Source organism: Nicotiana attenuata, chromosome 12, assembly GCF_001879085.1.
Source record: "Nicotiana attenuata strain UT chromosome 12, NIATTr2, whole genome shotgun sequence".
NCBI lineage: Eukaryota > Viridiplantae > Streptophyta > Magnoliopsida > Solanales > Solanaceae > Nicotiana > Nicotiana attenuata.
In genome coordinates this window covers 37,023,145-37,038,333 of record NC_032000.1, presented here as the reverse complement: position 1 = coordinate 37,038,333, position 15,189 = coordinate 37,023,145, and the positions used below count along the sequence as shown (strand labels likewise).

Sequence of the window (15,189 nt, the reverse complement as noted above, 5' to 3'; positions counted from 1 at the left end):
CAAGGTAGAACTGACCCGACTAGGACCCCAAACATCTGAATGGACTAAAGTGAAATGTGACTCTGCTCGATTATCAAGACGCCGAGGGAAATGGGACCGGATATGCTTACCGAGCTGACATGAAACACACTCTAGAGTGGACAAGTGAGATAAACCAGGTACCATTTTCTGAAGTTTTAACAAACTGGGATGTCCCAACCATTTATGTAATAAATTTGGTCAATCGGTAACAAGACAAGTTATTGAAGGAAGACAAGATGTGAGTCCATGTGATTTTGCAAGGATAAGGTAATAAAGTCCATCTGATTCACATCCGGTACCAATAATACGCCCCGTACTGCATTCCTGTATAAAAACAAGGTCATCAAGATATAAAACATCGCATTTAAGTGATTTGGCTAAGCGACTAACGGCTATGAGATTAAAAGGACTATTGGGAACACAAAGAACTGAATCTAAAGGTAAGGAAGGAAGTGGGCTTGCTTGACCTATTGCAGTTGCCATGGTTTGAGACCCATTCGTCATTGTGACTGTTAGAAAAGACTGAGAATACGAAATACTAGTGAAAAGAGATTTGTTACCAGAAATATGATCAGATGCACCTGAATCAATGAGCCAAGACTCAGAGGTTGAAGATTGGGAGACACAACTCACGCTACTATCTTTTTGCACAACGGAAGCTATCCCTGAAGATATCTGTTTACATGCTTTGTACTGAAGGAACTCAATATCATCCGGTAGAGAAATCATCCAACCATTCATACTATTGGATCCCATTTCGCTACAATTTATTTCTCAAAATCTTGACTAAAAGTAGTAGGGTTAACTTGGAATAGTGGAAATCAGTAACTCCTGCGGGAAAACGGAAGAAATAGCTGGAAAACACTGTTCACAGCAGAAAACAAAACACTATTTCATGCCGAAAACACTGTTCACGCTGGAAAAACACTGTGGCTAGCCGAAAAATTCCAAAGTTGTCGGAATTTATCAAGAATAGCACTGGTCGACTCGGAATTGATGTGCGAGTAAGCTTCCTAGAAAAAAGTTCGTCGGAATCTGGCTGTAAGGGGTCTCACACGCCCGATGCGTGCACAGATCTTGCCGGAAATTATAGAGTCAGCCCGATGCGTGAGGGCGCGTGGGTGTGATTTTTCCGGTGGGATTTTCTGGGTTTGGTCGCGGGACTACGGCGGACCTTGTGGTGGTGTTGGTTTGTTCACAACACTGATAAATAGTGACTTTGACGCAAACATTCACTTAGGTCACCAGAAAATTGCACGGTGACTGAGTTCTTTCTTCCCGGATGTCGCTGGAATGACGCACAACGAACTTTTTTCACCAAAGCTCTGATACCATGTGAGAATGCACGGGATAAAATATTATTACTTAATTAAAGTGTTGTAAACCCTATTTATATACAGTGATTACATAATAATAGGTATCTACTTCCCGATGTGGGACAATATACATCACTAACTACTTAACAATCCCAACCCCACAAACATGAAAAATCGGATTACACTAGGTACATGCATATAAAACAAGATATTTAACTCTAGGAGAAACATTAATCCTAAACTCGAGTAGAATAAAATTAAATTAAGTTAGGTATATATTAATCATTATTTCTTGATGATAATACCTTTATTTGAATTTTAATAATTTTAATTATTGAAGTTGATAATATACATCACATCCTTTGGGATGCGACATTTCTCTAGATCCTACATGAATATAAGATGCTTTACGCACTATGCTACCATTTTTTGAGGCGGTGAGATATCGTATTCTTTAGAACAATAGCTCACTTTATTTACTTTACATATTTTCTTATAAATTTAGCTAACACTATACGAAAGCGAATTTTAGTCTATTAACCCATATTTGATAAACAAAATTAGATAAAAAAGAAGAAGAAATTACACTCTATGTCACTTGGCCCACTATCCTAACAAAATACGGCCCATATTTTTCCTTCTTACCCGGTATGGCCCAGTTCTATACTGTTGAAATTTTTTTTTCACTGATTAGCCCTCGCCGCCCACACTCTTTTTCAGACTTTCTCCCCACCCCACTTTCTCTTTCATTTTCAATCTCTTGCTCTTTCTCTGTCTCTTTCTCTCTCTCTAGCAAAATAGTCGAATTCTTCTTCAGATTTCCTTGCTCCGTTCATTATCTTCCTCTTCCACAAAATAATTTTGTTGAACAATCCACACCGGATCTATCTTTTGTAGTCTTTTTCTTTTCTTTGAACTGGAGTTAGCAGCCAGTGGTTTGGGATGTTTTTCAGCTTCACTTGAGTCCAACCAACTGAGAGGATTGCGATTATAGACGGGCCAGTTGGGGATGGTGACAAGGGCAGTAAAGACAACACCACCAGCATATGTTAACAGCATAGTCTGAAACGATCCCAACGCATAGCCTTTCTTCTTCTTCTTCTTCTTCTCACTTTAAATAACTTCTGAAGGGAGGAAGAATGATGTATATGTTGTATATACATATATATACTTTGTATAATCATGTATAACCATGTATTTGTGGGTATTCTCATAGTTATACAGAATTATACATGATTATACACAATTATACAAGATTATATATAATTATACATGATTATATTTGTGTGTATAACAATGTATATAAGGTGTTTAATAATGTAAATTTTTATTTTTTCCAGTGAAATAAGAATTTCCCTTGCAAAACTTTAAATTTTACAAAAAAAAATATAAAAATAAAATTATAGACTCTAAGGATGAATATATTTTTTACTATACAGAGGGAAGTAAAAAATAAATAAGAATGAAAATGGAAAAAGGGTAAAGATAAAAATGAAAGAAAAAAGTGAAATCTGATTTAGGCGTGACTTTGGGTGTAGTTGATGAAGTTGTAGGTGAGGCGCTGAAATTATTTATGGGCTACCGCATGAAAACTGTATTTATGGGTTAGGCGGCTTTGGAACGTAAGATTGTGTTCCTCGCATTCACTCGTCCTCATAATTCTCAACATCTGCCTCTTCTCTTAAGAACACAAAGTAATTAAAATATTTATTTACATACTCTGTTTACACTATAATTAATAGCTAAAAAATGACTCTAAATGTAGCTTATATATATAGCCCAAGAAGAAGAAAAAAAAGGAAAAAGAAAAAAAAAAAAAAACAGAGCAGCAAAAGAAATCAAAGGAAAAGCTTATTGGCTTGGCTTTTAGAAAAGAGCCGACACTTTTCATCTCCCAATACATTTCCACCGTCAAAATAGTACTATCACATTCACATCTCCATTATTAAAATTGTACTCATTAGTCATTACTATTACACACAAATCTCGCTTGTTTATTCTGAATATTTTTAAATACTATAGCGAGGTACTGTGTTATAGAGAATATATGATTATAACGTAATATAAAAATTTATTCCGGAAAAATTTATCTTATAGTGAAGTGTTGTCACGAGGGGTAATAGAGAGCCCCTCTCCCTCTTTCTTTTATCTACAGTCGAAAGGGTCAATTATTCTCTTAGCAGAAGAAAAGTTGAACAGACTCTTGTAAGAAAAAAAATTCTTCTTTTTTTCCTTTTATAGAACTATTTCCTGAAAATATTTGCTTTAATACCTTGTGTGGTCAAGTTAGATCTTTACTGGGTTTTGATGTTAGTTTCATTTGATGTTTAGCTTTTCTTCTCAAATTGTGTTTGACTTTGGTTTTTGGGCATTCACAGATAAATTGATCTTTGAAATTATGGATGTAGTTTCTTTGTTGTGTATATATGTGGCCGTGAGTACTGATGTATAGATTTGAGCTGTTGCTTCACGGTTGGATTTTTCTGTGTTTTTCTATTCTGAATTTGTTGAAAATAGTTTGTTCTATAATCAACTGATAAAGGAAAATTAGTCCTATGGTCTCATCAGTCTTCTATTACTACATAGTTAGGTACGTTACAGGATTTTTATTACGAACACCCTCTTTCTTTTTTTTGATTACATGAATATTTGGTATTTTAGATCTGGGAAAATATGTCAATATTCTTGGATTTTCGCGGGAGATAGTTTGTACAGTTTTTTCTGTTGAGTTTCCGAGAAAATGGGAATTGCAGAGTGCTTATATTGTTTGGAGATAATCTTGGCTTTATCTCATATGAACAAAACTATGCTTCTTTTTTGTGTCATCTAAATATGGGATCAATCAACTTTTTGTTTGTCTTTTCTGTTTGATTTCAGTTGTGGAAATGATTAGTGAGATTTTCTTATGTTCCTTGTTTATGTTTTTGCAGGAGGGAAGATCATGTAATTTGATTGATTTCAATAGATTCTGCGCTGAATATCGGAAAAGCATAGGATAATTAAGGATTTTGGGTATAATCTGGTTAATCTTGTTTGGATTTTGTGGAAGTTGCAAGTAGCTTCACTTTTCTGAGGGATTGTTCTTCCTGTCAAGATGATGATGTTTGAGGAAATGGGGTTCTGTGGCGATCTTGATTTCTTTCCTGCTCCGCTAAAGGATGTTGAAGTGGCTGCTCCACACACTGAGCCAGAGCCGGAGCCGGTGGTGGATGATGATTATACTGATGAGGAGATTGATGTGGATGAGCTGGAGAGGAGAATGTGGAGGGACAAGATGAAGCTGAAAAGGCTGAAGGAAATGACTAAAAGTAAGGAAGGTGTTGATCCTGCAAAACATCGTCAGTCGCAGGAGCAGGCGAGGAGGAAGAAGATGTCGAGGGCACAGGACGGGATCTTGAAGTACATGTTGAAAATGATGGAAGTATGTAAAGCTCAGGGCTTTGTTTATGGGATCATTCCGGAAAAAGGCAAACCGGTTGGTGGGGCATCTGATAATCTTAGGGAGTGGTGGAAGGATAAAGTGAGGTTCGATCGAAATGGCCCTGCTGCCATAGCCAAATACCAAGCTGATCATGCCATCCCAGGGATGCACGAGGGATCTAATCCAGTGGGTCCTACCCCTCACACCTTGCAAGAGCTGCAAGATACCACACTCGGTTCGTTATTGTCAGCTCTGATGCAGCACTGTGATCCTCCTCAGAGAAGATTCCCACTGGAGAAAGGTGTTTCACCCCCATGGTGGCCCACTGGTCAGGAGGATTGGTGGCCTCAGTTGGGTTTGCAGAAGGAACAAGGTCCTCCGCCTTATAAGAAGCCTCATGATCTGAAAAAGGCGTGGAAGGTTGGTGTCCTCACAGCGGTGATCAAGCACATGTTCCCCGATATTGCTAAAATTCGTAAGCTGGTAAGGCAGTCAAAGTGCTTGCAGGATAAGATGACAGCCAAAGAAAGTGCGACTTGGCTTGCCATCATCAGTCAGGAGGAAGCTTTGGCTCGAGAACTCTATCCTGATCGCTGTCCACCTTTGTCCTCAGCTGGTACTAGTGGAACATTCATTCTGGATGACAGCAGTGAATATGACGTTGAAGGTGCTCAAGATGAGCCTAACTTTGATGTTCATGAGCAAAAACCAAACCATCTCAGCTTGTTGAATATTAGTGTTGAGAGATTCAAGGAGACGCTGCCTTTGCAGCAACAATCTCATCCAAACAAGGATGAATTCATCACCAACTTAGATTTCACTCGGAAGAGGAAGCAAGCGAATGAACTGACTGTTATGATGGATCAAAAGATCTATACATGCGAGTTTCAACAATGTCCTCACAGTGAACTTCGCAATGGTTTTCAGGACAGATCTGCCAGAGATAATCATCAATTTGCTTGCCCTTTCAGAAATTCTTCCCAGTTTGGAGTTTCAAACTTTAACTTTAATGAAGTCAAGCCAGTTGTCTTCCCACAACAATATGTGCAACCAAAGTCGGCATCTCTGCTTGTTAATCGAGGACCACCTACCTTCGATCTATCTGGTGTAGGAGTTCCTGAAGATGGACAAAGGATGATAAATGAGCTTATGTCATTCTATGATAGTAATATACAGGGAAACAAAAGCCAAAATACGGGGAACATTGCACTGACCAAAGAGCAGCCGAATCAACAATCTCGTGACAATTACCTACACACCCAAGGAATAATGGAGGAAAACATCTTCAAAGATGCTAATATTTCTACAAGTCATTCTATGCTGCCACAGGGTTCACCTTTCAGTGCAGGCCCTAATGACAACTTTCATTTCATGTTTGGGTCTCCGTTCAACTTGCAGTCTGCCAACTACACTGGCAGTTTACCTGGCATTGGATACGGTACCACACCGAAGCAAGATCTTCCAACTTGGTACTAGCCAGGAGATTGTTGACATGTATATCAAGTAGTCAGCTTTGGCTTCATAGACATAGCTTTTCCCTAAGAGGGAAAATCCCATGTAATTGGTCTGCTTTTTCGGGTGCATTTTTAATCGCCTATAGCTCTCTTAGTAACGGTGTTTCAAGTTTTACCATGTTTTGTAGAGGTTGAAAAACTAGGCATGGTTTAACAAACACCCTCAAATATTTGCCATGCTTCTTGTAGTACATGTAGATATCTTTAGTAAATAAGTTACTGTTTCATCATGGCCAGTTTTATCAGTTTAAACTGTTGAATATATTGGCTGGTTAAGGTCTTACTTGTTTAGGACTGTTCTCAAGATTGTTTGAGAGGTCTACCCTTTTTAGTCTTGTAGCATGGTTGTTAATCCCCATACCAGTAGCATTAGTAGTTAGCCTAGTATTTGGTTATTGGTAATCCTTATTACTACATGTTTTCCTATTATCTTACTGCATGTTTTCTTTATCTTGCTGTTGTTATTGCTGGTTGTTACTACTTTCTTTTTTTTCTTTCCTTGAGCCGGAGGTTTATTGGAAACAATTTCTTTACCCTCAAGGTAGGGGTAAGGTCTGCGTACACACTACCCTCCCCAGACCCCACTCGTGGGATTATACTGGATTTATAGTTGTTGTTGTGCAGGGTTGTTAATGTTGACAAAGTTATGTAAAGAGGTTTTTTCTTCTATGATCATTAGCTTTTTAGTGATAGAGGTACCCCATGTTTTTTTTGCATTATCCTCTTTTTGAAGGCTGTTACAAGGAAAAGTGCTGGTTTGATGAAATTTAACAGTGTGATTTGCTGTGCAATATCAGCACATTTTTCTTTTCTTTTTTTGTAATGGAGTATTCGAAGAATGGCCGGGAATTGTCTCCCTAAAAAGAAGAGTCTTCGTTTGAAAAAATATAGCTTTCAATTATATATAATGGTTTGCTTTTGACAATCTCTCATGTCTTGTTGATAAGCGATGTATTTATGAAAAATTACAAAAAGTTGAATTCTAAATCTCAAAAGTAAAATGAGTTTATCAGTAAAAACATAAAAAAGTTGAATTCATCAAATATCAAGTATAAATTCGTCTTTATTGAGAAGAACTTTGAGTACATACCTTCACCTCCACCCGCCAAACAAAAGAATAATACGTAAATGATGGAGTAGTAATTAAAAAAAAAATTAATACCTCCACCCTTCCCTCACCCTCCAACCACATCCAAGAAAAATAAATAAATTAATAAAGTAAAGAAAATTGAACCAATAAGACAAAGATGATGTGAAGAGAGTAGACATGGCAATTATTATCACTACTTTGTTTTTAACTTAAGAAGAAAAACATCGTTGGCTGGTCTCCATCACATTCAATATTCTTGTGATTGACTCTACTGTTCACTGAATTCGTTTCCTTTAAAGATTCGAAGGATTTGAAACTTTAAAGAGCAAGAATAGCATATAGATAAGATAATCAAGATACTACCTTAATTTGACTAATTCCTGGTCTTTTTCTCTCTTGAAGTCATTAGGTTTGCTTAATATTTTCATCAACAACAATTGTAGTTGACTATGTTTGTTTAAATATTAATCCCAAACAATATTGAAAATCAAAGCTGAAATAGGAAATCATTTGACTTAGAATCCTAAAAGCTGTCACTCTTAATAATTATCGTGAATCTCATTTTTCAAAAGTCAAAGTAGGGGAAATTTTTATTATGCATAATTTAATTTGGTACAAAGAAAAGGACCAAACTTCAAAAAGATAACCTGAAACTTAATCAACGAGTAAAGTGAAGTTTGAGTTAATTTAAAAGTACATGATATGTAACAATTCAACAAGGTGGATGTCTAGGTCCAAATTTGACGACCACGACTATTACTGAGTACGACAAGGAACAGGGTCGTCATGGTGTAGTGTCCCATGGCCGTTATAAAAGGCAGCGACCAAAAAGGTTAGCGAATGCACGACGTCTGCAGTAGTGTAAGCATAGCGGGAGATAATAGGAATATACTTTTCGAATATTCTTTATGTTGTACCATTTTAGGGTTTATGTTGTCCCTTATAAATAGAGGGGGAACACTTTGTAAAAGGGGGATCGAAAAGTGAATGCAAAAGATAACCCTGTTCATTGATTATAGATTTAGAGCTCAGCATCTTTGTCCGATATTAAGAAGGATTCTGCCATCATCTAAAGATTATCTTTTATCTAGATCAATCGCATTCATTACGATTGATTCCTACATTTAAGTCTTCACATTTATGAGCATTTATTCAATCATTGTGTCATTTATCTTGCTTACTCCTTCCGTCATTTGATCTAGGTTTTATTGTGCTTGACTAAGATTGACCTCATCATCATTATCAATTATTTTAATCAAAAAGGTTTTGACATCTTTTGGTCAAACAATTTGGCACCGTCTGTGGGGATTTCTTCAGTTTAGATTGCAGTTTCATCTAGATCATAGAAAGGGATAGTCACCTCTTCCTAGCTTTGCACAAACTAATAATGGCAGGGAAAGGAGATGCAAGGCTAAAAGCAATAGTAAGTGTCACAATCAATATCCTGAACACCATCAACGAAGATAGCAGGGAAGATAACGAAAACGGGACACCAAACACCACACCCAAGGGAAACGCTTCACCTCCCCCGCACGAAAGCGTAACTGCTTCGCGCGAGAAGGAAGCCTCCACGTCCACAACAGGAGAGGCACCACCGGCAGTGAGAAGATTACTGGAAGAATGGCTAACAAGTACTCTGAACAACATGCTCGATAAACCCTCCCAAAAGGATAACAGAGATGTCGCACATGTAGATGTCACGACGATCGCTGATGAGCGAGATGTCCCCGGTACGGGTAACACTCAAATTGCCGTTGACGCAGGTAATGACACGCTTGCCGCCGTTTTAAAAAAAATGGAGGAGATGGAAAATGAGAATAAGGCGCTCCGTGACCAGATGAAGGAACACCAAGAAAGGGTTGACAAAATACCAGGCGCCCCAAAGTTGTTTCCAAAACGGGATGTTGGTCGATTCATCGAGTAACCATACAATGAAGAAGCGACCCCCTACGCCATTCCAAAGACATTCAAAATGCCGCCATACCTGAAGATATATGACGGTACTACCGATCTAGAAGATCATATCATCCACTACGTCACAGTCGTAAAAGGTAACGATGTTTCGAAAGAACATGTACCATCGGTGCTACTGAAAAAGTTCGGCGAAACACTAACAGGGGGAGCCCCGACCTGGTACTCCTAACTACCGGCACGTTCGATAGCAGCGTTCGAAGAAATGGCAGACAAGTTTGTCACCGCCCATGCAGGAGCCAAAAAGGCAGAAGCCAGAGTAAACGATATATTTGCCGTCAGGCAGATGCACAGCGAGGGACTCAGGGACTTCTTAGCTCGGTTCAAAAGGGTGAGAATGAGCTTGCCAAATGTGTCGGAGGGAATGGCGGTAGCATACTTCTAGAACGGGCTAAATAGGAATGGGTCGACAGCGACCAGAAAACTATTAAGCAGGCTCATGAAATACCCTCCAACCACTTGGGAAGAAATCCATAACGCCTACTGTGCCGAGGTAAGAGCCGACGAGGACGACCTCAACAGTCCGATCCAATGGTTGACGTCAGTTCAAACTGAAGCAAGGAAAGATCGTCGCAACGACGGTCGAAGAGATCAGTCGGGGCCCCGTCTCGGCCGAGAAAGGCATCAGCCCTACGTCAGGACATGTATCCCGCCTCCTCCGCGACACACAGATGCTCCTTCTCGACACCCAGCTCCGCATCGACATGAGAAAGGTATGCCTCCGCTCCTATCTGCTCACAATTTTTGTGTCTCTCCTTCAGAAATAGTGTACGCACTAGAGAAACTTGGTACAAAGGTACAATGGCCGCAAAAGATGGAGTCCGACCCAAGCACTCGGAAGTCGAACGCCCTCTGCGAATTGCACCAGGAAAGGGGTCACAAAACCGAAGATTGCATAGGACTGCGGTAGGAGGTAGTGAGAATGCTAAATCAGGGACACTTGAAAGAATTGCTGAGCGATCGAGGACGGGTTAACTTTGCCCCCGGACGCGAACAACCCTAGGGACCTCCAAAACCGCCTTCTCCCGCTCGCACTATACAGATGATCATCGGCGGGGNTACTCGAACCACGACGGGTTAACATTTCGACATTAAGTCGAAATAACACCCCACGGCTAAGGCCATCGCCATAAAAGAGTTCGACACTACTCGAACCACGACGGGTTAACATTTTGACATTAAGTCGAAATAACACCCCACGGCTAAGGCCATCAGCATAGAAGAGTTCGACACTACTCGAACCACGACGGGATAACACTTCGACATTAGCTCGAAAGCAACATCCCTATGGCTAAGGCCTAAAGGAAAAAGTTCGACATAAGAGCAATATCGCTCCAAACGCAATAGGTAACACTTCGACAACTCAAAAATAAGCACGACTACGACAAAGGACATCGCCAAATAAACAAACACAGCAAGAAAACAATTCAGAGGTACCCAATAAAAAGTAATTGCTTCATTACAGCTGTTATATTACAAAAGTTTTTTTTTACAAAGGGCTTAAGAACGCCCCCATAAAAATGGCAAAGCAAAATAAATATAGCCAAGTCCTATGCCACATCACCCCCCGTGGCAGACTCCTCATTGTACCAAGAATCGGAGGCGAGCTTGTCCGCATCCTCAAAATCGACTTCGTCTCCGCCAGGCGTGAGAGGGTCGTAACCACACGCACACGCTTTAATACGCACCTCTCGGAGTTCCACCTCAGATATTTTCCCATCAGTGTGAAGATACTTATATACGTCAAGCTGGGCTTCGGCATGAACCCATAGCTCATATAAATCTCGAGGCACGACAGGGTTGGCCGAAGCATGGGAAGTAGAAGGCTGCGATTGTCGTCGTGTGCCCTCCGCCTTCAAAGCAGCAACTTGTTCATTTAGTGCGGACAATTCCGCCTCCAGATCTTGGATACGCCCCTCAAATCTCACCACCTCAAGTGCAGATGCCTCCACTTCCTTGTCCCGTTCTGATCTGGAAACACAGAGGGCGTCTTCCAGAGCCGCTACCTCAGAGACGGCAGTTGCCCTATCCCTTTCGGCATGAGCCAACCTATCAGCATTGGCACTCAGCTCACCTTTAAGGACGACGACCTCTGCCGCTTTTTTGTCAAGCTCGGCAGTTAAGTTGGCCACCTTTACTTGGAGGTCGGCATTCTCAGCCATCACCCCCTTACTCAGCTCGAGCTCATCTTCTCTAACCTTAAGGGACGCCTCGAGTTCACTACAAGGGGCAATAGCCTTCATCTGGTCCTCATCTCGTTCTTTCATCTCCTCGACCTTTTTCGCTAATTGATCCTCCTTCTGCTTAAGGCCCTCACGGAACAGCTGAAAGTCGCGGTCCTGAGTAAAGATGTCAGCCATCGCATGATGTTTGGTGCGGTATTCCTGGTATTTGGAGGACACCTTCCCAAAGACGGCCGTCCTCCGCCTTTCCCTACGTTCACGCTCGATCTCTATGATAAGGGTCTAGTATGAAAAGCAAAGTTAAAACAAAGAAATGGGCTAAGGATACGAAAATAGATCCAACAACGAAATGAAAAGAGAGAAGCTTTTTACCTGTAAAGCCATGCCAGAAACGCTCCCTGACAACTCTGCATCACTCATCGCCTTAATTGCTGCACTCTGCGAAGCCGCGCACAAAGGGGCGAACACCGACGCCACCTGATCACAGTTCGACAACAAGTTGTAGTCTCCAGGGACGATAATGTGTCGATCAGAACTCTCCGCCCACACTTCCACACGAGTGTGACGCTCCAAGAACTCTCGTACATCTTCAGGATCAACGTCCTAACCCGAGCCGTCGCCCTCGGCGTGTACGCCACCTCTAACAGCAGACGATGCTCCACCCTCGGTAGAGCGCGCGGATCCTCCTCCTTGGTATATGCCTTCGGGCCGGGGAGACCTTCCCGCCAAAATGGCATCCGCCATAAAAGCAGGCACAGGTGCCGTCTCCGATGCACCTGTTCTACTCTTACTAGCATCAATGGCCACGTCCTTCCCGAGTTCTACCCTTCTCTTTTTTCCTGACGGGGACTCGTACCCATTAGAGGGCTCATCCACGAGGTGATAAACCGGCCGAGAGGAAATCTCATCCCTTACAACCATATCCCGAGAGGAGTCTCTCACCTGTAGCGACTGAGCATGACCCTCTCGGACGGACTCCTCCAAGGTAAATTGCATCCCTGCCGATGAGATGGCCTGGCGAAATACAGGGACTGGGGCCCTCCGTCTAGAAGCCCCACGACCTGTCATCACAAGGAATCGTATCAGTAGAAAATGGCAAATGGCCAAAGAGCGGCACAGAGGAAAACACTTACCAGATGGGACCTTCGGCCCAAAGCGCTTCATGAAAGCAGGCCAATCCCGAGTCTCCACCGCGTAAAGCAGTAAATGGGCTACCCAGTCCCTTATTCCGGCGATGGGACAGGGTGTACGCCCCACAGCTGCAAAAGAAACCTACAGATAAATACTAAGTTGAACAAAAAAAATAAGGGTAAACAAGTTCCAACACCTATGAATATAATTCCACCGCTCCGGGAATCCAACGGGGTCCGACACAATGTGTTCAGTTCTGACAAAGAAAGATTTATGCCAAAATTTACGGCTGCCCGGTCGTCGGTTCCGACCACCAGCCCTTTGATCCCACGGTGCCTCAAATGTACCATAGTACCACTGTAAAAACTCGGGGAAAACAAGTGCAAGAGGTGGTGAATGTCAACTTCGCACCCCGCCAACTTCGCGTATTTCGCAAAAATATCTTGTACGTGTACGGAGAAAGCTGCGCGGGCAAACCTCATAAAATCGGCAGAATTCCTCCGCTAACGGAAGAAGGGGGAAGGAATGACCAATCACGAAAGGGTATTCGTAAAAAGCACAATACCCCGATCTATGGACCTCCACGAAGTCCCTCCCCGCCGGAAGCATCTCAACATGAGGGGAAATGTTATGCTTGGTACGGAGGGCATCTATGTGAGCCTACTCGGTCTCAGACACTACCGGAGCAGGAGTAGGAGCAGGTTCTTTAAGGAAGTCGCTTCGAGACATAGGGTGTCTCGGTAATATCTCTTCCACGTGGGAAAACTGTCCCCTTCCTCCATCATCATGTCCTCACCACCAGAAGGAAGCGCCATGGATAACGGGGTGGCGTCAGAAACCCCCTCGTGTGACCGGTGTGTTCTAGGCATATCTATGGCAGAAGATTTGCTAATAAAATGAAAAACAAAGAACGGTGAATGAAAGAGAGGAAGCGAAGAAATCGCGAAAACAGAGCTGAAGATACAAGAAAGAATAACCAAAGAGGAAACGGCTAAAAGTTTTTGAAAAAACAAACCCTTCACCTATTTATAGGGATGGGTGGTGCCAGAATCGAAGCGGAAGACTGCCAATGGCACCAAAACCAAAGCGACAAGCCATCAGTCTCTGCCTAGGGAAGACACGTAATGATGACGCACGCGGAAGTGACGTCATTCCCCAATAGGTCACACCATCCGGGATATCGTGAAGTACACTGCTCTTCCATTACGGGCCAAACCGTTATGATCCGCAAGCCAATTTTCTCCACAGGTATATGCGATGTCCGCTTATCAAGGATGCACCGGGCCGTAACCTCGACAAGCGGAGGGACTAACTGTATAGGTCCAAATTTGACGACCACGACTACTACTGAGTACGACAAGGAACGGGGTCGTCATGGTGTAGTGTCCCATGGTCGTTATAAAAGGCAGCGACCAAAAGTGGTTAGCGAATGTACGACGTCTGCATTGTGTAAGCATAATGGGAGACAGTAGGAATATACTTTTCGAATATTCTTTATGTTGTACCTTTTTAGGGTTTAAAAGGGAATTGTCCCTTATAAATAGAGGGGGAACACTTTGTAAAAGGGGGATCGAAAAGTGAACGAAAAAGATAACCCTGTTCATTGATTATAGATTTGGAGCTCAGCATCTTTGTCCGATATTAAGAAGGATTCTGCTATCATCTAAAGATCATCTTTTATCTAGATCAATCGCATTCATTACAATTGATTCCTACATTTAAGTCTTCACATTTATGAGCATTTATTCGATCATTGTGTCATTTGTCTTGCTTACTCCTTTTGTCATTTGATCTAGGTTTTATTGTGCTTGACTAAGATTGACCTCATCATCATTATCAATTGTTTTAGTCAAAAAGGTTTTAATATTTTTTGGTCAAACAGTGGACGATAGTACTGTTTTCGTAATTTCCTTAATTAAATGTTAATAAAAATATTTAAGTGTTGGTTTTGACAAGTAATTCTTTTTTTTTTCTATATGTGCTAAGTTGGTTATAACTAACAAGTGATAACGAATAAGTTTTGTAATATTCGTAAAGACCTACAAAGTGACTGTGCTGATCTATATTTTCCATAGTAAAAACTAAAAAGTTTTCAACGATTCAAGTTAATCGAATATTAAAAAACAAAAAGTATATATCACAACACATTTCCAACGATTCAAGAAACAAAATGATTTAATCCAGAATTTTTTTTAGAAACATTTTTTATCATACCAAACATAGTGAAAATCGAAGATTATTAGAAAAAGTATCATATAGTCTAAGTGAATTCTATATTTGCAAAACACGAGAAGAGATATTAAGTATATAAATAAGCAAGCATTTAAATTTAATTAATCCCGATTTTAAATTTGTATCATTGTTGATTCAAATTGGACAATATCACTATTGAGTTAGACTCTTACATATAGACGGAGCTAGAGTATTAGGTAAAAGTCCGGATAATCTCAATAGCTTTTTTATATTTGTATTAAAGAATCTACTAAATATACAAACAATAATTATAATAAACTATATGAGTTCGATTGCAAATTTAGAATCG

General features: G+C 40.9%; 1 protein-coding gene across 3 annotated transcripts; it reads left to right on the top strand.

The window, feature by feature from the left end:
- LOC109235572 (ETHYLENE INSENSITIVE 3-like 1 protein) lies at nucleotides 3,360-6,656 on the top strand. Of its 3 annotated transcripts, none has more exons than XM_019401736.1 (2): nucleotides 3,360-3,542; nucleotides 4,268-6,656. In XM_019401736.1, exon 2 carries the CDS (start codon nucleotides 4,432-4,434, stop codon nucleotides 6,232-6,234), a length of 1,803 nt encoding a protein of 600 aa, XP_019257281.1. In that variant the 5' UTR covers nucleotides 3,360-3,542; nucleotides 4,268-4,431; the 3' UTR covers nucleotides 6,235-6,656. The 3 variants fall into 3 exon arrangements, with proteins under 3 accessions (XP_019257281.1, XP_019257280.1, XP_019257279.1); XM_019401735.1 differs by lacking the exon at nucleotides 3,360-3,542 and adding an exon at nucleotides 3,628-3,646 and having other exon boundaries at nucleotides 4,268-6,563; XM_019401734.1 differs by lacking the exon at nucleotides 3,360-3,542 and adding an exon at nucleotides 3,671-3,927 and having other exon boundaries at nucleotides 4,268-6,563.

What these genes read in the sequence shown, in the direction of transcription:
- LOC109235572 (XM_019401736.1), top strand. Translation starts at nt 4,432, where the DNA reads ATGATGATGTTTGAGGAAATGGGGTTCTGTGGCGATCTTGATTTCTTT.